The following is a 26402-nucleotide window of genomic DNA, read 5'->3' as shown; positions in this document are numbered from 1 at the left end:
ATATTTAATTATTTTTTATAAAAATATTTCTAAAACTAAACAAAATAATACATATGTCATATTTGTACTGCTAAAGAAGATAAGTCATCTCCTAATGTGATGAGATATTTTATATTTTATGCTCTATATTGTTTCCTCTAATTGCATTTTATATTTGTTTCCCTATGTCATAATCTCATGTAAACTTTCATAACTTCTATTGTCCATTCTTAATTGTTCCTTGCAATTCCTTTAGGGAAATCTTTTATTCTAAAGGTATCCCTACATACCTTCCAAATCTTCCTAAAATTTTATATTGGTATGTTCATCTCGCACTTTTTACATCTACTGCACTCTTCTTTGAACTCTTGCTTATTTTACACTATATCCGAGTGTACATGCATCCGCCCATGCTAATTTGGTATTCTACTAAAACAATACATTAAGTTGCTTCTCTGAAACAACCTAACATAAACATTATCTTCATATCATATAAAATTTGGTAAAGTTTTGTCAAATACCTTCACATAACTTTCAACTTAAGGATGGACTATGTACAACATCAAGTAGACATGCTTAAAATGTCTGACAGAATCATATTAAAAATAAAATGTATCTTTTGAAACTACCAACCTTTCCTTGCAGCCAAAACAATGTTTTTAGTAGCATCGTATATTTTGATTAGCCGATGAACCATAGTATTTTTAACAATACTGTTCTTTTTCTTTCCTCTCCCAATTCCCAATAACAAACCCATCATCTCCATTCTAACGAGGTAAATCATACTTTAAAGAAGACAACAGCAAAATTAAGAGCAACTAACATACACACAACCCAACTTTAATATTTTAATTAACCAAATTATATTTTGTCTCGAACATCCCATAGTAAAATAAATAAATAAATAACATGCAAAACTCTTCCATAAATACAATCTAATAAAGCATTTCAGATTACATGAGCAAGAGTACAAAAGAAAACATAGCACTCCAACTAGCTATGACATCAACAAATCTAGTTCTAACTCCTAATCTGTAAAAACAAGTCAGAAAGAGATGACTTTTTCATTTACACACATAGTATAATAGAAAGTGAAACATATAGTTGTAGCTTTCTATATTAGGCCAAAAACATAACCAAAAAGGTTAATTTAATTGGAGAGAAAAACTAAAAAAGTAATAAAAAATAGTGAACAGTTATATTATAGTTAAAAAATTATTACATGAGACTAGTGAGAAGTTACTATGCTTTTCTTGGTGAAGAGGTTGCGCAGATTAAACATATTACCCCCACTTCCTCCATCATTACCATTCCCTCTCCCACTATCGCCGCCGCTAGTGGCGGTGGCACCACTGGCACCAACGGCGCTGTCCTCGTCGCTTCTGCAGCTCAAGTTGTGTCTATAACCAATGCACATCGGAACATTCAGATTTAAAACCCTAGCTTTTGCGCTTCCACTTCCGGCCACTTTGCTCCGGCGAATCGTGGTGGTTTCTCTCTTTTTAGAACCCTTTTCAGCGTTCAGAGCCTGCAGTTCTGAGTTCTTTCCTCCGCGGCGGACCTGCCAAACCGGGCTGCTCCGACCGACATGAACCCCGGCACGACCCGGACTACTCTGCCACTTCTGGGACTTCGATTCTCCAGCGGAGTTGCTCCGGGAACACGGCGCACTGTTGACTTTACGGGTTGCCGGAGCTCCGGTGAATAACTTGGGTCGGGTACCCGAATTCCCAGCGGATCTGCTTCTTGAAAAGGGCCATATATTAATATTCAACTCTGCAGAACTTGCCCCACTTCCACTTCTTCTCTCTTTCTTCTTCCCTTTCTCTTTCTCTTTCTCTTTCTCTTTCTCCTTCTCTTCTGTGTTGTTGTTCTTCTCACTTTTCTTGAATATATCTTTCCACCGCTTCGAAGAGGAGGATTCTGTTATAACAGGTGAAGAATCCGGTTCAGGAAATGGACCGGGTTGAGGGTCCTGAACCAGTGATTCTAAGTTAACCGTTTCTGGGTCTGGTTTATTTGTGGTGGAAAGGAGTTGGAGGGGGAGGAGGACACCGTCGACGAAGAGCTCATCGGCGGAGTGGAGGTTGGGTTGAGGGAAAGAAGGGTTTCGGAGCATCCAGAACTCGAATTCAGGTGAGTTGCAATGGCTTTTTGGTGAGTGAGGTGAGGGTTGTTCTTCATGTTTAAGACTTTTCGTGGTGTCCATAGAGATTGAAGAGAAAGAGTGAATGTATGTGATAGAGATAAAGAAGGCGAAGGGGTGATGTTTTTATTGCGATTTATAGAGGTAGGTGGGGAGTGAGAGAAGCTTCTACCTTGTTTCGAGAGAAAATGACCCTACAAGCATTAACGAGATTCCTAAAAAATTTAAAAATTCAAAATGTTCTAAAAAATATTAAATTAATGTTAAATTGGGTTTTTAGTATTTTTATTGTACCATTTCAGAATGAAAATTGGATACATGGAAAATTTAAAGAAACAAAGTGAGTATGCACGGTTGAATTAAATGAATGAATTGAGATTTGGTACCCTTTCTTTAAACATGTTAATCTTGAGTAAGGATTTCCCAATTATTATAATAGAGACAAAAGAATTGATATCATAAACTTATATGGAGTCGATAGATTATCTTTTTAACATCCATAAGTTTGTTTTCTTTGTTTAAAAAGGTTTTTACTTCTGGTCAAATACTCTGATCATTATTACCTCTACGATTTTAGAGTTATTGAAGCTCCATGAGTCTTGGTGCAAGAATCCAAAAAGGAAGTCTCGATTGAGGATGTTGTGGTTTGTAGTTATGTGATCAATTTGGAATATGAGGAATATTGTAATATTTGTGAATAAGGAGGCAAATTACATCCAAGTTTAGAATTTGATCCACACTAGAACTTGATCTTGGTTCATCTCTTATGTGGCACCAACTTCTTTAGTTTTTACAAATTCGTGTATTAATCCTTAATAATGCATTAATATGTCTCGTAAAAACAATTGTCCTTGATTTTCTTCTTTTTGGTGGGAACCTATTGTGCTCTTTAATACAACTTTGTTTATTGAGAAAAAAAGAGATAAATATTGTCAAAATTGATATAACATTTTTATATTTTTAATTATAATAATATAACACTTTTATTTTTAAAACTAAAATAAAAAGAAGAATTTTACTCTTTGATATAAGAAAGGATCCTTCTTAGTTAAACTTAGGTCATGAGTACTAAAAGAGTTAGAGATTGTCCCTTTTTTTTGTTTTAACGTCGTTAGTAATTTATGTTGAGAGGGATTCACTTATTTTAAAAATAAGTTTTTTAAATTTATTTCATATCTTAATTATCAATTCTGAGGAATTCAATGATTTAGCTTTACTCAATAATTCAAATCATTACATTTTCTTAGAATTAATAGCTAAGATGTGAAATAAGTAACTTACTCTTGGAGTAAATGGATCGTTTCTCATTTATGTTTAGGTCAATTGATAATTATATGCATTTCTATAAAATTAGTCTATTATATATTTTTTATATATATCATTATATAAAGTGTAATATTTAATTATTTTTAGTATAAAATTTTATATACATTATATATTATTTATTTGTATCTCTAATATTTAAGATATGATAATCACTATGAATAATGGATGATAGAGTAATAATGTAAAAGTGTATATATTGGTTTTTCTCATTATAATATTTCTCACACATATATTGCAATATTTATATTTTTTATAACTTAATTTTATAGACAATATATCATTCCTTTTTCCATCCCAAATCCATAAGACAAGATTAATCACTTTGGAAGTTTACCTTCACCCCGTGAAACTTCATTTCTACTATAATGATAGAAATTGAACATCTAATAATATTTTTAAGAAAATTAGTAATTAATTTTTATAATTCTCTTGGTTCTCGATTAAAGTTTTGAATTTGGAAGGAATAGATTTACAAAATTCTTTTATTGTTTTATTTAATGTTATATCCTTAAAAAAAAGTTTTAGGTTACAAAATTAATACATAAATAAGATTTATTTAATGTTATAACTATAATTGAAAACTTGTGTGTCATACAAATTCTGGATGACACAAATTTAAGGAATAAGGTATGGGTGATGATGGTTCATGGACTTTGTAGGAGCATGTGTGTGATACAAATTCTCATTTGGCAAAAGATAATACACGAAGTTTATTAGGAAAAGGGAAGGGATAGTTGGTGTGAACATATATATTATGAGATCATTATGCAGCTTTATTATTATTATATTATTATGCTTCACTCATCAGATAAACAAATAAACAAAAGATAAGGTGGATATGTGTTGGGTGCACATGCTCTTGGAGTTTCATCTGGCTATTACGAATTGATTAGGATTAAGTACTGTACTGAAAAGTAAAAGTATAATCTACATGCAATAGAATATTAAAAAAATAATCTGCCATGAAAAGTTGGAATGGCTTATAGCACACTAGACAAAAAGTAATTAGAATTAGAATGATATCTCTTGTAATTAATATCTGTACCATTTGAAAAGCACAATACGGAATTTATATAGTTTAATTTTTAACGAGGTATAAATAATTTTCTAATAGTGACAAAGTTTTATTAACTTCATTCCAAATAATTTTCTGTCGGGCATTGCAGCGCAGACATGCAATGTTACATGATACTGAAAGCCATGTGATTAAAAAACCAACGATTTACCAACAAAAACAATGAAAGCATGAGTTTAGTGTTAAAGAGATTAAATTAAAAAAAGTATATGATTGTCAAGATGTATTTGATAAACAGGCATGTAATACAAGCCAAGATTGACATAAAAATTCTCATCTACTTAGGTTGCTATTTTAAAAACATTTATTTCGGTGTGAACCACAAACGTTTATACATATAGTGGGAAATTGGGTAAGATAGCAGCTTTATTGTGTTTTGAGTACCAACTCATTCAGAACTATCGCTGAGAAATAATAATAAAATTATTGAATATGTTGTTAAATTATGAAGAAGAAAACATCAGTACTCAACTCTTAGTGTCCATGATAATTTATTAAACCCCTACCGCAAGCTAAGGAAGTATGATTTTGTATGGCTGATAAATATTTCGATATGATTGTAAAAAAATTAATTAAACCTCAACTTATTTTTAACGAAGCTAGCTTATTGGAATTCTATGGCATGGAGAGAAGAAATTGGGAACAAATGGTTAAACTTTAGTATTGTTTGATATGAGAGAAAGAACATCTCTCAAATTATAAATTTGATGATCAAATAAGAGAATACAAGAGATGTAATTAAAATTTTGTGAAACATGTTTCGTTTTTTATGTTTTCTTTTCTTTGTAGAGAAATTTTTTTAGATGGATTCACTCATTTAATTTTATATTTTTCTCTCCTTTTTTTACCCTAACCAAATAAAAGAAAATTCACCGTATTCTAATATTTTCCCTTCTTTTTTCTCATCTTTCTACTCTAGGTGACAAGAAGAAAGGTCAGTGGTGAAAGGAAGGAGACTTGGGCAGAGATACAATGAATGATTTGATAATACAAGGAATGTTTTATATATCTAAGCTTTATAATTCATCTTCTCACACATTGATAGATGTTTTATTTTTCGGGAAAATATTCAATTTGTGTGCTTAGATAAACGTTATAATCAAGGTATTAATGTAGTTTCCAGTTGGAAGAGATCTTAAATATAGACCTTATTTGAATGTATACTTAAAAGCTTCTAGAAACATGATATGTGACAATATTTAAAAAAATTCTTCATATGGGAGGTTTACGTGAGGCATAATTACAAAGGGAGGGAAAATGAGAGGAAAAAATAAGAAAAATATTGGAAGACACTCAAAATTTGAATTTAAACACTCACTTATCTCACATGGCTTAACCAATTGAGTTTTCCTTACAGGACACATTATACCTTATATTGGTAGGGGAAATAATTCAATATAAATTACTTAGCATAAATGTTTAGGATCAACTTATACCTTTCATTGATGAGGATGAACTTAGAAAAATGAGATGTGGGTAATAAAAGTATTTAAACTACTTGTTTTAATTAGATATACATAGTAAACCTAGTTTTTAAATAAGATAATACCAAATAGAGTTATCTCCAATATCGAGGAGTTTGGTGTTGGATGAAGATAGTGTCACATGTCATACATAAATTTTTAGCAATCCAGATTTTAAAATATTTTCAAGTAAAATAATTTTAAAAAATATTAAACTTTTCATTTACCTTATATTTTATTATTGAACTCTTTAGTGACAGAGAGAATTGTCCCATTGATACCACCTACCAAAATTACAATTTCTAATTAATGGAATATATAGTGCGTATATTTCAGTTTAAAATTTGTGTTTTTACATTGTCAGTATATCATTTATTATTATACAAATTAACAGTGAATTAATAGTGGATGATGAACTGACAATATAAAAACATTTACACTGTCAGTATAAAAATATTTATACCATTAGTCAGTATATATACTAAGTTCATTTCAAAATCTCCTTTGCAATAATTCGTATATGCTATTTTCAAACCGATATTATGTAAGATCAAATATATTTCTTGCCGCCATGCCATGTACCATGAAATATATGACAGATTTTATTCCTTCTTTTGTACAAGGAATATGAATCCCATGTTGATGTTTGTTATATTACATTTGCATATGTTAATGTTGGGCAGTATTGAAAGAAAGTAGAGGGAAAGAACACCACGAATTGCAAGCCTCATCATATGTGAACATGTCAAGTCGATAATGCCATTGTCGATATCATGATACAGTGGGAAAATAGAAACGAGACAATCGAATATTTGAGTGTTGACTTTCATCTCTATTATTTCATATGATGCCAGGTAGAAAAGCTTAATTTCTATTTTCAATCTTAATCACATGTTTGTTGTTCTTTCAAAGCCTTTCTCCATTAGCTGATTTTCCTAAACAAAAATATAAAAATGTTAACCATTAAATAATATTGAAGCAAACTCCCCTTTCTCAACAAATCAATATTCAAGTCACATTTGAAATCTTGAATTAAAAATATTTTTCATCAAGTTTAATATTTATGCACTATAGATAACAAGATTTTTATATAATTAATAAAATAAATAATACTCTCATGTTATACAAAATTCCTACACTATATAGATAAACTGTTTTTCATTTCGGCATGTAATTTTCAAATATGTATTATTGAATATATCTCTTTACTCTATGGTAAGGAACTAATCCATTTTGGGATGCATGATTACTTCTCTCAACAAGTGTCGCTCTCAAGAATTAAACTCTTAATGTTTTAGTGATTGAAATCACTTTATAGTTATCATAAGGTTAACAAAAGAAGTAAATGATGAGAAAATGAGGTTACTCATGTGAAAATATTGTAGTTTGCTAGTTGCTACTATTGTAGGTAGGAAAGAAGATTAGGTATATTCAAATATTGGATTTAATTCAAATTAGATAATAGAGTTGATTCACAATTAGTATTAGACCTCATGAACTTGCCACCCTTAAAAGAAAGCCCCAAGGTAAATAGGGTTGAAGCTGGTTGTAACAATAGTGGGGTAGTAGACAAGAGGGGTGGACCCATATGAAAGGATAAGACGCATGCAAGTGATTGTATTGTAGGGTAGTGTGGCTCGTTGTGGGGGACCAGGTTTGGAGTCACCTCCATAGAGATTTGTGAAATTGAAAAGGCTGGCTCACATTAAAACAACCGAGTCGAGGCCTCATTTCAGTACCTTGGAGGAAAATGATAGAAACATGTGAGCGAGAAAACAAACATCATTTCATAAATGAATAAGGACCCACTTTAAAACACAGTCGTTCTGATCAACACTATTTTGGTATTTGTTTTGTTTCCCTTGATAGTGAGAGATTCATATTTCAATTGCTGTAAGCTGTACCATTAAGTCCTTCTATCGCGCATAAGGGTGTTTGGCAAGTGTACCGTACGGAGCACATAATTAATGGGGTTTTAATTTTTTTTTACTTATACGATTAATTTTTTCTATATATAATAAATATGTTATTGATTTTATTCCTTTTAAAACTTTTATGTTGTAAATTATTATTATTTAAAATAATAAAAATATGTAACGATCATTAAGAAAATAACCTCATATAATATATTAAACTCAAGGCTGGAATAATTCGCAATATTAAAGTCTGAAATGAAAATATATTATATATTCTTATATTTATATGAGATATTTTTTTGCTCAAAATTTATTATAAAAATATTATATAGTTAAATTATCTCATATTCAAACTTCCTATAATTAGGGCCACTTTCTCAACAAGCAGACAAAATATCAGAACCAGCACTAATCTTAATATCTAAGTGACTCAAATACAATTACCTTAAATCAACACTAAATATTGTGTTATTTGGAAAAAAAAATTATGGTAAAGTGGATAGCATTTATCAAGTACTTACTAAATATTAATTTTATGCTAATTTAAAAAAAAAATCAGTATAAATGGATATAAACGTTATTTTTATAGATTTTGATTAAAGTCGACTAATAAATGTGTTTATTTATCTCATCATGCCACGTGAAAAAATTATGAGAGAACTCGTCCCTCTAGATGATTGATACATTTTCCCTTAGTGTAGTATAAAATGATTCCATTTTATTTGAACAAATATAATTTTAAAGAAAGCAAGAAGGTAGTTTCCTAATATAATCCATAAAAAAATACATTCAATTAAAACTTTGAATTAATTCAACTTAATATAAATAAATAAATAACACAAATCACATTTTTTCATGCAACCTTATTTTATTTTATTTTTAAGGTTGGACTTATAGGGTGACTTTGAAGGAAAGAGCTAGGAGAAACGAGAAAGGGCCAGGTGCACTGCATAAATTTGTACTTGCCAGTTTACAATTCATGTGCCTCTCACTTCTATTAGTTTTTTCATTTTTTTTTGGATATGCACCAAGTAATAGTCTAATACTAATGAAAACAATTAACACAAAGTTAATTTAGCCATTTTACTTTTGATGATGTATTTGAGAAACTAAGGAAAAATAAAAAAGAAATAGTATTGAAATCCATTTTTATTGACCAATTAGAATTGTCTCCCAAAATCATACTAGGCCCGACACTAAAATGGAGGGTAAATTAATCATAGAATGGGTACATCGATTTAATATCTGTACCTGATAATTTGTTTATTGTTATAGATTTTTTTTTGTAATTCCATATTTTTATTGGAATTAGAACACAACTAATAGAACTAACAAGACATTATAGTCAATACATGATTGAATTTCTTAAGTATGATTTAAGACAAAATTCATTTTATTAGTCTAACTACACACTGCATATAGTTTCACTAGAGTTTATAAAGCATTGCGCATTTGTTTTCAACAGCATAACATATGGCATTTCGTTTTTTTATTTACTTACTTCTATGATTTTATTCAACAACAACCATAGCATGGGTTGAGCCCATGTTGTTAGAAGTCTAACTTAAAAGGGACGATAGATCCACCAAACATGGTACATTCAAGTAACTTTTCTCACAATCAATATTATATTGCTTGTGTTTACCCCAAAAAAATATGTACTGTTAGATTACTTGTTGCATTAAGTACAAGTACACTTTTTAATGAAATTATAATCATTTGTAAAAAAAATCTAGGAGTGTTTAATTGACCCAATGAGTTTTCCCCATGAAAATTCACCACAGAAATCGGTGGCTTAACATTTTAATAGGGATTATCTGTCCATGTTTTCGTTCAAATTGATATCCTTGTCCAATTAAAAAATCCAACTTAATTAAAAAAATATATTATAATAACATAAATTAATATTTTCACATTATTTTATGTAGCTTAATTAGCTAGGTACATGGTGATAAAATTATCTTAAGACAAAGAATCCTTCCCTTCAATGTATAATGAATTGTCATTATTTCACCAATATTGATTTCATATCTTTTGTTTTTTTAACCTTTTCATGTGTTTTCAAAACTTTATTAACCATTTGAAAATGATAACTTTATATTGAATGATATATCAACACATATTGGCTTAATTTCCTAATACATATCTTTTTAATTATTTATTCTTAGATTAAGGATGGAGACTAATAAAACAAATCATTTAGACTCATAGTAGAGAAATAACAAATTCAACAAAAGCTCAAGATATTTGGTAGATATGAGATTTTTTAGCATGATGTTAATGTGCTTTGTTCCTTATGATGACTTGTATGTCTAAGATATTAATTTTAGATTGTCAAGTAATAGACACCTTCGATTAGGACTGAAAATAACTAGGCATGTCGAAGATCTACCTTTATCCGAAGGAATCAACCTATGTAATATTTGTCCATCAAACTTAAAAGGGACCATTTTATGATCAAAATTGACTCAATTAATATTTAGGAAAAAGTGGAAGACAAGCTTGATTTATCCAAATTTGTCAACCACTACCTTTAATAATACACACCCACCAAAAATAAGAAATAACAGGAGTATTGAACTCGTGATTACACCAGCTCTAGCCATAAAAAAGAAAAGAAAAAGATGTATTGCAATTTAGTTCCGACACAAAGTAAGCATATTTTTTTCTAATTAAAATATTATTCCACGTGGCCGTTTTAATAGATGAATTTTTGTTTTGTTAGTATTTATAAGGTGATTTTCAAAGTCGTATGTACAAAAATTATTTTATTATTAAAATATTTTTATTTGCTCGAACAATTTAATGAATAGAGAAAATGAATTGATTTCATTAATGAATAATTTTTTGTAGTAAACTAACTAAAATTATTAAATAATTCAATGACATTTTTATATTCTTTAATCCACGTGAAACTACATATAAATAATTAAAAAAAAATTCTTCATTCTCCATTTTTTATGTTTCATGTTATACACATAGTTTAAAAAATCAATAAATGATATAAAATTTTCTTACAATTTGATTAAAATAATCTTATTTAGTCCCGAAATTAAATTATAAGGATTTAGAGAGATAATGAGTGAAAAAATGATTAATAAATAAGAGTTTAATTAGAAAAGAAAATATAAATGAACAAAAAGATATTTTATTTATTAATGATGAGTTTATAAGTGATATATATTACTTTTTTGTGGGTATGAGGATTTAGTATGAGAATATAACATTGTTTATTCAAATAATGTGAAAGATTAAAAACATTAAAAAAAATGAAATAAATGAAGTATCTACAATAATAAAGTGAACAACATAATTAAGAAGAATAATTCAAGCATTAAATTCTCTCTCAGTCTGTCACCAACACCTTATTATGAATGATCATCGGTGGTCCAGACTTGCCAACTATAGAGTTTAGTGCTTGATCTTATTTTAATGGTTAATGAAAAAAATAGAAAATGATATATCTTCCTACTGATTTTTTTTACTAATCATTTTATCTATAAGAAATTAATATATGTCTTAAGGTAATATTTTATTTATTAATGTTTGGTTTACAAATAACATGAATCATTTTCTCATGAATAAAAAGATTTGTAGGAAGATATAAGATTATTTTAATTTAATTCAGATGATTTTATATGCAATCATATGAACTTGAAGTTATAATAACTTTCCTTTGTCTCCCTCCCTCTACTCAATTAGGTACTCAATTTGTCACTTATTATCACCATCGATCATGCAGGTGATTAGGACGAATATTATAAGGTGAATAGATTAGGATAATCTAGAGCCTAATCTTTCGGTTACCAATAATTTCATGATGGTTCCTTGAATTTTCAGTAATATAAACAAATATTCCTCAGATTTTGTACCTCTCGTGTGCTAGTTGCTATAGAACCCTTTTCACTTTTTATATAATGAGAAAATGATGTATATATTGATATTACATGAGTTTTATATACGATATATTATTTGTTATTTATTTTTAATCAAAATTGTTTTTTTAACAACAAAAATAATAATTATATAAATGAATAATGGATAATATATTAGCAATATAAATTTTTACACTGGTTGTGCATAAATATAATAATCATATAAACATTCTTCTATCATTAGGTATATGCCCTTTTTTTCAGCTTTTGCTAATTATTATCTGCATATAGTCAATGATCTACCTAAAAACGGCATATTATATACCTAAAATGCTATCACGGTCTCCTACTGCATTTAATTGTTGAACTTTTTAAGACAAAAACAAACAAAAAAGATTAACTGATATCTTTTTTTTAATTCTAGGACAAGTTTAAGCACAATTAGTTTGTCCTTTAACCTTTTGAATATATTTATGGAAATTTGTATATAAATAATCTATTCAATCCTAAAAGTAAAGTTTTGTGTGGAAGAGAAGTTAATGAGAAGGTACATTTGAGTTCTTGACCACAAACAAAGAGTCTTTTTTGTTTGAGAGTTGAATTTTGAAAAAAATAATAATAAAAAAGAAATATTTAAGAGTCATAAAGTATATTTGTGATTTTAATTTCTCCTATGTATCTATATAATATTGATTAGTTAAACCTATTTGACGTGATAAACTCGGGATGAGAATTACCTGTCTCATTTAGTAAATCTTATTTGATTAAAATAAAAATTATAATAACATAAACTAATATTTATATACAATTCTATGAAATTTGATTGGTTTGGTACATGGAGACAAGATTTTCTTGAGACAAATGATCCTTGTCTATAAACTCTTACTGTCCTGGTAACAAAATTGAGCGGTGTAAATCATATATATTTATTGTTATATTATGAGTCATTGTATTAGTGTATTGTACACACTTGTAATTATCTATTTAAACTCCTTATAAACCAGACATAAACTTTTTCACCTAAATTTATACATCTCATTTGTGTATCAAATGAGAAATAACAAACATGAAAATATGCTTTTCTCATTCCAATATAAAAAATAGAGGTTTAATGTACAAATAACATCACTTACAATAATAAACAAACAAACCTTCATCATGATATATTTTTTAAAACCATCGTGAGATTCTCAATCATGCCATTAGTTTGGTAAGGTAACGGAATCAAGGGCAAAAGCCAAAAGATAACATTCCCTTTAACGGCTTTACCTGTTACTAGAGAATATACTCAACTTTGTTACTTTCATTAACGCAGTTTTTAGTTGCTAAACTCATCCTCCTTCACTTTAAGTAGCACAACACCTTGAATCATTAAGGTAATCAACTTTTAAGTTACTATCAAATATCATAACTATTTTTGCCTTCATTATGTTGCTAATGTATTGTAGCAAGCTCTCCTAGACGTAGCTTGAGTATAAATTAAGAGCGAGTCATGTAGCCAATCATCGAGACGCGATAACAATCCAATGTGAGATTTTGAGAGTTGTTTTTTTTCAAAACTCTTTTTTGTGGGATTTAAAAGTTTTTTAAATTTCAGATTCAAAAGTTCTTACTAATAGTTTTCAACAAACCAAGTTCCAACAGGAAATGATTAGGAGTTGATACACTCTTACTTTTTCGGTTATCAACTTCACTTTGAGTTTTTTCATAGTAGTTATCTCTTCATCCATTTGTCATTTCTCTTTTTTAAAAATCGGTCTTGTGTGCTTAAAAGTTTTACTTTATATGAGTGATATTCATATAAAGAAATCATAAAAGTTCGCCCTGGGTGGGAGAGACATATATTAGTTACTACAGCTGTGAGAGGCTGTTCCACAATGTGTAGAACTAGAATAGTTCCAGAAGAGCAAAATAAGCTTATAGAATATGAAAGAACGAGCAATTTGCATATAAAATCGAGATCTCTTGTTCTAGATAATGTTGGCATGTTATCACATATCAATAAAAGCATGACATGTCAATTAAAAACGTTAATTTTTATTATTTTTACTGTTTTTGTTTTATTATCATTAATGTGAGACAAAATCTAGGACAATAGATCGTTGTTCATAAAAAGCTCCACCCGGGACCAAATGATAAACCAGGGCAAGTTGTGTCTTCAAGAGGGGCGAGTGGTCCTACTTCTCACTTTTTTATCTTCAAAATGAGCTAGAGGAACAAACAAAATCGACCCAAGAACGCCAATTTGGAAGAGGAAAGAAAATAATCGAAGTAGAAAGCAGAGAGAAGAATTTGTATGCTTGTGCTTATTTTATTTGCTTCCAAAGTATCTTATATATGATATATATACCATATCACATAGAAGATTTCAGAATTGTGGATCCAACCCAACACCCACATTGATGAGACAGAGACATAAAATTAGGCCCTGTGCATGGATCAATATAGTCCAAGAGACATTTATGTCACAAACCTTTCAAGATATTTGACTTGACACGTTTTTACTAAGTTATGCTAAACCAGGCATTCTTATAATTCTCAGTGTCCTATTCTCCTATATCTGTCTGCATGAATGTGTTAAGAGAGATATTTTTTATGTATATCTTCCATGACCTAAAGTCATAAAGAGTTTAGTTGATTTGTCACATACACTGCTAGTAGCAAAAGATCATTTCCCTTGACCCACCACGTTTGGTCATCAATGTTTTGTAGTTGTAATTAATCATCTTTTAAAGTAGGAGAGGCTCTTGTATACTATCCCAGTTTAATGGAATGAGTTTGGAATAAATAATGTTCAAATAGAACTAGACGTTGGTCTAGTGGTGTAAAATTTCACTAGATTCTCATAATGACCAAAAATTCAATAATTCAATTCCTATGAGCAAATTTTGATGGGAGGGACAACCATATATTCCGAAAGGATAATTCCTTATCAAAAATACAAAAAAAAACATAAAACAGTTTACATTTGATTTGTTATCCCCTAATTTAAAGATGAGAGTTTTGGTTGTTATTGCATCGGTTACACTCGATTTTTTTTCTATCTTTTATATTATTCATACAATCTTTTTCAGATTACACAAAATAAATAGAAAGAACAAAAAGTTGACAATCGTTCCTTCAACAGAAACAAAAAAAATTGTCACTCATAATAAGACATTTTCTTAATTAATGCATCCAATCCTTTTCATCCCTTCACAAATAAAGAAAAAAAACTCCTTACAATTCACACCGATGAATACGTTTTTGCAACAAAAAAACATACAAGTTTAGAAAAAAATTTATTTAGTTCTTGATATTACAGCTTTATGCCTTAAAAATAATAAAGCAAATGATTTTGTACGAATCCTAAAATAATAGTTTTTACATGTAAAAAGGTCTTAATAACCAACCCCATAAGAAATTTCAGTAAAATATTGCTAACATTCAATTCAATTATGGTTAACGAAAAAAAGGGTCTATGAACTTTAAACTCAAGTAGCAGTCACTCGAATCAATTTTTTTGTTACATGAGCAAAGCCCCAAATTAGACACTTGCTCAAAACTTTAAAGACCGAAGTGCTCCCACAGAAAATAAAAAACCTACAGTGGGACTTGGATGTGATGTAAAAAATCGATCCACTCCAAGTTCACTACACGTTTCTGTATAGACTATAGAGCATTATCTGCTTATATTTGGAGGGCAAAGCCCACCTTAGAATCTAAGACAGGGATTAAAATTCTTTAATTTTCGAACTCTTTATGGTACTAAGAGATAATTGCCCTAGAAGAAAAGGAGCATGAAGAAATAATTTCCACAGCTATAATGGGTTTTCAATGAAAGTAGACATGCAATTACTGCAATAGTCAATGGCATCAAGCAAATAGGAACTTCAACATAAAATATGAGTTTATCATGAACATAAATTGCCGACGCTGAATGCAAAATGCACACCAACCAACTCAAACCATTCTCTGGTAAAGTTCAAAAGTAAACACAAAAAACCCTAGCTAGTCTTTTGATCAAATATATTTGCAAGTTCCCAAATAACCATGAATTGCTGCTGTCGAAACATGATCCCACCATATGCTTAAGCTTCTGCTTCAAGCTCCAAGCGTAGAGTGTGACTGATTGCATCAGATCCTGGACCAGAGAATTGAATTGGACCTACAATGGAGATCATTGTCATGAACATATAAAAACAGTTTTCCAATCAATTTAAATGACTATAAACTAAGCAAAGAAACTGGATTTCCCTTGGTCACGGCAATTGAAACAATAGAACGAATAATAGTCAATACATACCTGGGCTGATGTAGGAATTCTTTAGTGCCCATTCATCCCGCAATGAGGCAAACTTTTTGAAGGGTGCCCCTGAATGATCCAACAGGAAACATAATCACTTAGTATCCAACACTGATATTGCAAAATTTAAATTTCTGTGTGACACGCTAACAGCTGACAAACAAGGTAAGACACTGAAATCTGGGTGACCAAGTATGTTATGGCGATTAGTTAAAAGAAATAACAGAACTTAACCTTTTGTCACATTAAGAACCCATAGAATAAAAATTAAATAGTACTCTTTTCAATACAAAGTTTAAAAAATATAGTTCACTTCAGTATTTTCGTGGAGTCTTATGCCCAACTGGTTGAAGTTTTTATGAATGTACCTTCAAGCTCCACCATTGCCTTCTTGATCACAGGCTTGAATTTACCTGCAAAGGAAATTACATGTCATAAACAGCACTCGAACAGAACAACAGAAAAAGCATCCATATAAATGCAACACATACAAACTCTAGGTGATTTTAGTGTAACCACTAATCAATAGAAAAAACTGTGAATATTGATCGTACAAAAATACACAAAAGAAAACATTGCTAATTTGATTGTCAATTACAGTAGTAACATAATAGGGACATAGGGTATAACTTTGGATCGTAGTTTTGCTACAACATTTGGAATAAAAGGTTATTGCATGAGTGATAATTCAGCAAATATCTATTGAAGTAAAGCAAAGCTTCCATAAATCAAAATGTGTACCATGTCTCCTCTCAACATCCATCAGCGAGGTAAGTGCAGTTCCACCAACAACCCACTCTTCTACAGGCGCGCTCAAATTCGCAACCTAATCAAAATATGGCACATCAAATTCAAGATTTGAGTTGATTGTATAACCATTAGAAAAACAAACAAAATCTACAGGCACGTTTAATTATCAAAATTAATCTAGAATAAATATTTAAGTTGATAATCAAAAGATAAAGGCACAGAGAGAAGCACAAACCGATGATATTAATCCAGTCTTCCCACTGTGTAGGAGAGCTCCAGCACCATAACCCAAAGCATAGCAATAAGTGGCATCAAAATTAGTTGGCAAACCACATCTCCCTTCATAACTGTGTGTTTTAAGCAATTGAGAGTTACTACACACTAACGAAGTAAAATTGGCAATGATCACAGGACAAGTTTATGATCAAAATTTATCTGAATCCAAATTCAAATGTGGACAACATAACATGTCCTGAAAACCTCTTTTTTCACAGAAATAGAAATAATACTTTATGACTTGAAATAATGAAACAAACAATAGATAAATACCCGAAAAAGTGAGACTGTCCTTTAAAATCGCCATTATATTTGCCTTCTTGCTTTCTCTTCTCCAACTCAGTTTCAGCCATTTGAATAAGCATTTTCTCTGTTTCTATCTTGGCAACCTAAATGGGAAAATACCAAATAACCAAACGTTAACATCAACACCAAATCAAATTGCATACTGAGACGAAAATCTAATAAAGCAAAGCAAGCATAGCACAGTAGCACCATTAGGCACCTGAACATTTCCATGTGGGTCTCTTTCAAGCATCAGTTGTTCTTGAATTGCTTCAGGTAAAAAATCAAAAAGCTCCAATGACTGATCAGTGAGTTTCTTCTTCCATAACCCATCCTCATCAACAATATCATTAGCCAGAATTTCATTGAGTTCTGCAATAAGATGCTGGACCTGCAAATGACATAGTAGCAGATGAAATGAATATTCTCAGAATGTGCATTCATACATATTCTACATGAAGTCATGAACAGAACCAATGCATAATCACAAGTTCATAAAGAGAGAAATTACTGATGAAAAAATTCCTTTTATGCAGAGTCATATATACCTCAGGAATGAAATCAATAAGACCTTCAGGGATAAGAATGACCCCATAGTTGTAGTTATCTTCAGCTCTTTTAGAAATAACATCTACAATATAATCTGTGACATTTTTCAGCGTGAGCTTCTTGGCAGCAACCTGAAATATGTATGTATAGGTCAAACAAAATATTGGACCAACAGTCCCCTAATAAACGAGAAAACTCTAATAACAAGATTAACGTGGAATCATTTTATAATGATTTCATTAATTTCTAAAATGAACAAACAGTCAAACACTGGATAAAATGAATGAATTTATGACAAACCTCTTCTCCAATGATAGTAATGTTTGGGTGAGTTTGTAAAGCACATTCCAGGGTAATGTGTGAAGCTGCACGCCCCATAAGCCGCACAACTGCAAACAGATGATTGTATGTCTTACTGTTTGCTTAAATTTCAGTAGTACAATTAAGAGTTTCTCATTTTTACTTACAATGGTAATATTTTCCAGTTGATCGAGCATCTACCATAACATTTCCAATCATTTCTGCATATATCTGCATTAAATTAACATAAAAATGTGAACATAGCTAGTCATGCAACCATGTCCAAATGGGTATTTGCTATCTAACATCAGTTAGTTATTAGCACCACTGAAGGGCAAGGCTGGAAAATATACAATACAAATCAATACTTATAAATATTTGAAGGAAAGAGAACTCATAAATGCCATAATGCTATTGCAACCACTAACAACTCCAGCACAGGTAGAGTAGTAGTAGTCACAGCATAAAACAAAAATGAAAATGAAGAAAATGCAGTACAAAAGGATTGTGGAACATCACATAAATTATCCAGAATTCAAAGTGAAGTGATGGTGGTTGGAGAAACTGCAATACGTCTGGTGCTCCCACAAGCATCATTGTGTATTTGCATACACCCATTCCCACACATACCAATAAACAACTGGTTCCTAAACATTTTTTCTAACTAGTGGAGATCAATAGAAAATGTTCCTTATTAAATGTTTATGAAGTCTATGAGTAGGCCAATATAAAATAGCAAATGCACAGTGAAGAGTGAATGCATATATTCATTCACCTTGCATGCAGTGTCAAACCCAAAACTTGTAGGAACTTCTTTTGATTTCAAATCACCATCAATGGTTTTAGGGCATCCAATCACACGAGTTTTCAAATTGTTGCTCCTGCAGAAATCCATATTAAACAAACATGAATCAAAACACCACTTCATTGACAAAGCTTCCTAGAACATAGAGTGCACTGAAAATAAAATTTTATCAAGACAAACCTGAAGTTCTCAGCAAGCAGGCATGCATTAGTGTTGGAGTCATCTCCACCTATAACAACAAGTCCATCCAAGTCTAGCTTCTGTGATGTTTCCTGTGCTTGTTTAAACTACACAGTAAAGAAACAAAATCAGTCTTTCCACCTTAAGAAGATATATAAGATCTCAAAATGAACTATTCATTTGGCAAATATGTAGCCTGACTGCCCTCACCTGGTCCGGAGTTTCAATCTTGTCTCTCCCACTGCAAATCATGTCAAATCCACCCTGCCAGCGGAAACTGTCCTTGTTAGATGTCAAAATCTTGTGATCATTCGACTAAAAAAGAGGGCGGCAACACAGAACCACACAAAACATGGACATGTCTGAACCAGCATGTCAAATCTCAAATGCAATGCATCTCATTTATAGCAACAGAAGTCATGACAAAAACAAAGAATATCACTGTGACAGGTAGATATTTATCTCAGATAAACTTCTTAAAAGAAAGGAAGTGGTCTATTGTGGAGTTTAACCAGTTGACATGCAATGTAGCAATGGAAGATGTAAAAGTAACAATAAAAATCATGCACTTCAAAACCTGAGTGAAAAGATACCATTCATGTAAGTTGTAACTAAAATTGGACCTGATTTCTGTATGGATAAATATAGTCTGAGGTGAGTTCAACATATTTGCCCTTCATGATGCCAGCAGGACCACCCCTGAAACCATACAATGTGCTTCCTTTCGCACGATCTTGAAGGTAATCTGACACAAGAGAATAAAAACAAAACTTAATAACTTAAATGCATGTATCTAGATAAATTAGATAACATAGAAATCACACCAATATCCCTTGAAGTTCTATTCAATTACATTCAACACTCTTGTTTCAGAAATTACACCAACTCTCCCGATGTTAATATTATAAGTGTAATTGCAGTATCAAATCAATGGATCTCAAACCTCAGTACAGCTTTTGAAACAAATGAGCTAATTTCTCAGATTATTGATGACATATCAAAGAATATATAATTGATTAATGTGATTGAGTTGAATTGAAATGAGGCTTACCGAAGATTCCAGAAATAACATTGTGACCACCAGGAGCTTGGCCACCAGATAGAACCACACCAATCTTCAACTTCTGATCTGGCAAAGCCGCATTGGAATCATCGCTTGGAACCAAAGCTGCAGAAGGTTGCCCGAACAAATTCGGAAATAGCTTCGCGATCTCATCTACACAAACAAAAAAACAAATCCAGATATCAAAACGTATAAATGAAAAAATTCAAAAATATTATAACGAAAAACACTTCGGTGTGAAATAAAACTAACAGATCTAGAACCAGATACAACGGATCGATTCGAATAAATGAAAGAAAATATGATTAGATTGATAATCGATTAACCTGGATTTCCAGCAGCGGAGCTTTGAGGTCCATCGACAATGGTGAATGGTTTTTTGAGAACGGAGGGGAGAGGAAGAGCGTGATTGACGCGGCTACTCTGGACATCGCTGTAGACGGAGGCGAACCGGCCGGTGACTGAAGTAGTGGCGGCGCGAGGGGCGGCGAAGCCACCGTTTTGAACGAAGGATGGTGCCATTGGGATATAGTATAGAGAAAGAGTAGAGAGAGTGGTGAAATGTTTGTGTATTGGTGAGAGTGAAAAAATATAGAGAAAATTTAAGATATGTAGTCAAAAAGCGGAGAAGTAGGTTTGAAAAAGGTACCCAAATTTCTAAGTTTTATTATCCAACCTAGAATATTCTGCCGCTTTTCTAGATTTTTTTCTTTTTCTTCACTAAATTACTATTTTTATTCTTTGATTGTAATTTAGTAATGGTATAGAAAAAGGACATTTTTTTAATAACAAAATTATGTGTATCTTAATGATTTTATTTGGTACTACCGATTCTCCTACTCTTTTGGATATGGAACTAATCTTTTTGCGAGATGCATAGATATACACCCAACAAATATCTCTCAGAAATTGAATTTTTAATTTCTTGGTCTTCCTAAGAATTTAGTTATATGGAAGAATAGATAAACCAAAGTTATCATAAATATATCAAATATGAATAAAATTAACCTTTTAATTTTAACATTTTTGTGACCCTAGAATAAAATTGTCAAATTAGTTTTTATATTATTTTTAGTTTTAATTTGATTTTATAATATAAAAATTTTCATTTAATAATTTATCTTCCAATATTGTCTAATTCGGTGTAGCAAAGTTAATTATATTTAATTGAGAACATGTCTAATCATTATTAAATATATCGAAAACTCAGATTCTCAAGTTTCATGAAGGCTTAATCAATTTATTTAATTCTAAATAATAGTCATTTTCATAAACATCAATCAAAATTGTTTTAGAGTAAGTTTTTTATTAATGATATCATAGAGTATGTATATGTTAATGTGTAAGTATGGATGACAATAAAAACCGAACATGTGGTACTTGCCCGAATTGAACCCGAATTTAACGGGAAAACTCGATGTAATTGGGTTCGGGTTTTACTCGAGTTTAAATTTCGGGTTTGGGTTTGGTATAGCAAAGACTCTGACCCGAACCTGCCCCGAATTAAGATAATTCAATTTAAAATTGAAATTTCTATCATTTGCCAATTGTTTTTAATTTCTAATTTTACTTTACATATTATTGGATCTTCAAACATAAAAGAAATGAAATAATAAAAGAGAAAATAGAAATGTTAGAAAAAAAAATTACACAAAAATAATATCATATTTTTCTTAATGCTTTATCATTTTCGAGTTTTTTTCAGGTTCGAGATGATATTTTTATTTTCAACCCCATTGAGTTTGGTTCGGGTTTTGAATTTCGGGTTCGAGTTTGGTTCGGGTTTTGAATTTCGGGTTCGAGTTTGGATATGTGCAAACCCGATTCCGATCCGCCTCGTTGCCATTTCCTATGTGTAAGGAGTTTTATGTTGAGATCCAATGTTGTTGTAATAAATGTTGAGTTTTTTTACTTCTTTTTTCTGAATCATTAAAATAAACATTGATTATAAGTTGAATTTTCGATAATAGTGTATTTAGTGTATGACTTAAATTCATTTTACACATGTTTTATGCAGATTGTATATGTGGTAGGTATGGTCCTGTTGTCAAGAGTCAAGACAAAAGATAAATAAATAGGCGTAATCCCAATGGATAGAACCAAACTAGAGAGGCCCAATCCCCCAAAAAATAACCAATTGCTTTTTGGATATGAAACCCGTCGTTTAAAAAAGTTAAGGAGAAAATCACTTTTTCTTGTCCTATCAAGTACCAATGGACCCTCATCTTATGGACAATGGATCCCTTTTGGGATTTATGATATTCCCCGATAGTGAGACCTTACATCATTAAAATAATGTTTTGTTTAATTATTTTGAGTATAACTATATTTTAATAATTCAGTTTAATATTTATACTTTAATCGTGTAAGATTTTCCACATCATTAAATCAATATATTGTTTTGAGTATAACTATACTCTAATATTTAACATCATTGAGAAAAAGAGGTATGTACTAATAGTTCAAGAGTTTTTTATACTGTCATTGTACCATCTGTCATTCATTTTTAATCATCGTTGACTTGACTTTTAAATAAAAGTAATACAAATAGATAATTGTGTAAATAATTCTTTACATTGTCATTGCATAGACATTACACTTTATCTTTCAATACATAGTCAATATATATATATAGGCTCATTTGAATTATTATTTTTTAGGAGTCAACAATAATTAAATATGAATAACGATAATTAAATATGAATGATGGATAATGTAGTGATATTTAATAAAGTTCATTTGTTTTATGTAGATCATCATTAAATCCATTAAATATTAAAAACTAGATATGGTGTCATTTGAAGTCCATTAATGTTTTTTGCTCATATACTCAAAGTATCAAAGTTTTACAAGCAGTGAATTGATACAACACCACATTAACAAATTGTTAACTTATTATATAAGTAATGAGCAAGAAGCAAACAAACTTGTTTAGCTGATCAAAAGAGAGCTTCCTTCCTTGATAAAAACAAAGACGCTGCCACCATCACCCCTCGAGATGCGGATTTCTTCATCAAGGTATGTAGTGAGTAACCATGAATCAGCATTGGTGCTGGAAATTGGAATCTTAAGGGGAGGTTGACTAGAAATTGTCCTTGCAACTGATGAAGCTGTTTCTTGAACAGAGTTAAGTATCCCTTTGAAAGGTGTGAGGTCAAGCTTTTGCCCCAGAATTTCCACTTCTTCTGGTATCACCAATGAGTCTGTCAGCTGTGGAGTGCCAATGATACCTTCCTCAATCTTGATCTGAATGAAAGCATTAGAAGATGTCAGCTAAATCAATATCTTAAAGTCACTGCTACACAATGTCTTAAATGAATATCAGTAATTTACTAATAATGACTTGGACAACCACACCCTATGAACTAGTTTTTTTCTTGTCTATCCATAAAGGGTGGCCCAGTGCACGAGGCTCTACTTACTGGCGTCTGCAGGGAGTAGATGTAGGCAGCCTCATCCCACAAGTGAAGAGACTATTTTCATGATATGAACTTATGACCTCATGGTCCCTAAGCAACATGCTAAACGATAACCTTACTTGTGTGTGACTGGATTTAATTATTCTATTATGGTATTCAAGCTTGTCAAAATGTTAAGTTATCCACTAATATTCCACACTACTTGTAATGGCTCAGGTAACCTTTCCATATATGAGCTAAGCTTTCTATGATGAAGTTAGGCTCAATTATCCTAATACAATATCACAAAGATCCTATAGACCATTTGACTGTCCATATGTGAGTTTACATATGATTTGAAATAATTTAATTTTATAGGAGAAAACAGATTTTATGATCAATGGATTACCTGCACACGTTTTGGACTACGAACTTCATATTTGGCATTAGTACTGAAGGAGGTTGTAGACCATGGACCAGCAAACTGAACAGAGTTTTGGACAGCAAAATTTTCCGAGTCAATGGTCTGAGATATTTCCGCTACACTGATCAATGGCCCTGTTGCTTTTGACAACAGAGGGAACAAACCAGAAAAGGATGTATACCTGCAGAGGAGAAACAAAAATAACACATAATAAGTACGATTTCTACACATTATGTTAGAAACTTCCTCTCTAGAAGTTTGTGATCTCTGCTATTGTAATTGTATTGACAATTGAGGGGGGAAACACAAACCATATATGCAAAAAAAACTACTAAGAGAATCAAGAACTCTTTCCAATTATCAAATATAGCTGCGTGGATATTTACTTTTATTTGTAAGAACATCCAATTGAACAATTGAAGGAAGGTGCGGTCACACAACAAAACTTTTTGCACAGCAAAAGAGCTAAATATTTATGATGTTATATATATCAGTCTGTTATCTAATGTTGCTTCAATGAATAAAACAAATCAGTTTTGTTATTTGAACACTAAAAATATCACACATGATACACATCTCACATTTGCATACAATAGATTCATTTCAGATTTGCATTTGGTGTAAATGACAGTGTGCATCTGTACTTACATCCAACACAGCACCCCATTGAAGGGTTCAAACCAAAGATTATAACAGGCTGTTGGTGAAAACAGATTTGTATGATCACTATGATGTGAGGGTGAGGTTATTAGCACTCTGTCTATTAACCCTCTCTATTACCAATCAAAATTTTAGTTTTTTATTTTATAAAATCAAGATTGGTCCAAAACAAGCGTGAATAGATACTTAAGAGTACTAATAGCATCAGTAAGTTACTTTCACAAAAAAATCAGATACCCAATTAACAAGGTTTGGAGTCAAGTGATCAAATAAAACTCTAGGTGTGAGTGTGAGACACAGGCCAAAAATTCATTAGATCTATACTATACGGCCAAGGCTTTCTCAGCTTAACTAGTATTAATATTTTTAGTCAGAAAGCTTTTTCCTAAATGGAATTGCTGCCTATTAGTCCAATTCAGTATTCACATCAATGTGATGCATTATCATACATTCAGATAATGTAAAAAAATTATAAAGTGAGCCTAGGACCACATAGCACATAACAGTGATAGCATTACTATACAACTCCCATATTCTATTGACCAACCTATGCACATAGAATCCCACACATACGATGCTTTCTCAGTCAAATCTTGATTAGTTCTTCTTGACCAACATATGCACATACAACTCCTTATAAGTTATAACAGCCATTTCATTTCTTTCGAAATTAAAATAAAATGAAAAGTTAAGAACAGTATAATAAAAAACTCATATTTTAAAAGAGTGTAATAACAATAAAAACATGCATCTCTTTCTCATTTTAAAAACATATCATGTTAGTGTATAATTGTAAAGTAATACAAAATTTAGGAATAAATATTAAAATTTCTATAAACAAAATAAGTTGATTTTTTTAGAAATTTATCCGAGTTACGAAGACTAAACAAGTGGAATGAGAAACAGAACAAAACTTACGCAAGAATCCATTTTCCATTGAGGAGTGTGAGTGAATCAGTAGGAGCAGGGGTTGGGTTAAAAGCTTCAAGTTGAGTAATAAGTTCAACAATTTCAGCCCTAGTTTCACTCGTAACCTTAAGTCCACGGTTAGTTCCATAAAACGAATCAACCAACGCCTTCTTCACCTTCTCAGCCTCCGTCTTCTCAACCTCTTCCGCCACCGCAACACCCGAACCAGCCTCATTATCTGCATCGTAAGTCACAGCCCGGACGCTAAAAACTGGTCGTGGAATATTGGCCACGAGTCTCGATTTTGCGATGGGTTTGGTCCAGGATCCGATGATGGAAGAGCGGGGTGGGAGAATTGAAGAGGTGGAATTGAGAGAGAAGATGCTGCAATTGAGTTGGTACAGAGAAGAAGCCATTGTTGAATTTTGAGAGAAACTATGGTTACTAACGAATGATGAATTGAGATTTTGATACTTCAAGGTGTAATAATAAAATGAAAAAAGTGTGTCCTTGAAATGTTGATGACGTTGCGAAATTTAAAACGTATGATTTCACTTTGAGACCATTTTGTCCTTTTCGTTTTTTTAAGGCATGCTCTAACATAAAGTGATCTTCTCTCATGAATCAATTGTGTTATGTAGAACTAATTAAAATATTATTTTCTTCTACTTTTTATTTTTAAAATTTTTCATTTATGTGATAATATGTCATTAACAATATTATTATAAACATCTAATC

At 31.1% G+C, this 26402-nt stretch overlaps 3 protein-coding genes across 5 annotated transcripts; all 3 read right to left on the bottom strand.

Moving 5' to 3' along the window:
• LOC109330349 lies at nt 1113-2285 on the bottom strand. Of its 3 annotated transcripts, none has more exons than XM_019564518.1 (2): nt 1859-2285; nt 1113-1825 (listed from the first exon to the last, which is right to left on the bottom strand). In XM_019564518.1, exons 1-2 carry the CDS (start codon nt 2186-2188, stop codon nt 1208-1210), a joined length of 948 nt encoding a protein of 315 aa, XP_019420063.1. In that variant the 5' UTR covers nt 2189-2285; the 3' UTR covers nt 1113-1207. The 3 variants fall into 3 exon arrangements, with proteins under 3 accessions (XP_019420063.1, XP_019420062.1, XP_019420060.1); XM_019564517.1 differs by having other exon boundaries at nt 1113-1272; nt 1303-2284; XM_019564515.1 differs by having other exon boundaries at nt 1113-2284.
• On the bottom strand, nt 15619-20892 carry LOC109330161 (pyrophosphate--fructose 6-phosphate 1-phosphotransferase subunit beta). The gene is made up of 16 exons (XM_019564212.1): nt 20600-20892; nt 20262-20426; nt 19834-19955; nt 19421-19474; nt 19211-19317; nt 19001-19106; nt 18393-18456; nt 18226-18314; nt 17925-18056; nt 17597-17767; nt 17365-17480; nt 17051-17162; nt 16807-16891; nt 16434-16478; nt 16066-16134; nt 15619-15927 (listed from the first exon to the last, which is right to left on the bottom strand). Exons 1-16 carry the CDS (start codon nt 20793-20795, stop codon nt 15851-15853), a joined length of 1710 nt encoding a protein of 569 aa, XP_019419757.1. The 5' UTR covers nt 20796-20892; the 3' UTR covers nt 15619-15850.
• Nucleotides 23066-26156, bottom strand: LOC109330270 (plastid-lipid-associated protein, chloroplastic-like). Its single transcript, XM_019564403.1, has 3 exons — nt 25674-26156; nt 24081-24276; nt 23066-23519 (listed from the first exon to the last, which is right to left on the bottom strand). The coding sequence occupies exons 1-3, from the start codon at nt 26078-26080 to the stop codon at nt 23205-23207; spliced, it is 918 nt and encodes a 305-aa protein (XP_019419948.1). The 5' UTR covers nt 26081-26156; the 3' UTR covers nt 23066-23204.

This window comes from Lupinus angustifolius, chromosome LG16, assembly GCF_001865875.1.
Source record: "Lupinus angustifolius cultivar Tanjil chromosome LG16, LupAngTanjil_v1.0, whole genome shotgun sequence".
NCBI classification, from domain to species: Eukaryota; Viridiplantae; Streptophyta; class Magnoliopsida; order Fabales; family Fabaceae; genus Lupinus; species Lupinus angustifolius.
Note: the sequence above shows the minus strand (reverse complement) of the source record. Positions and strands in the feature narration are given on the sequence as shown.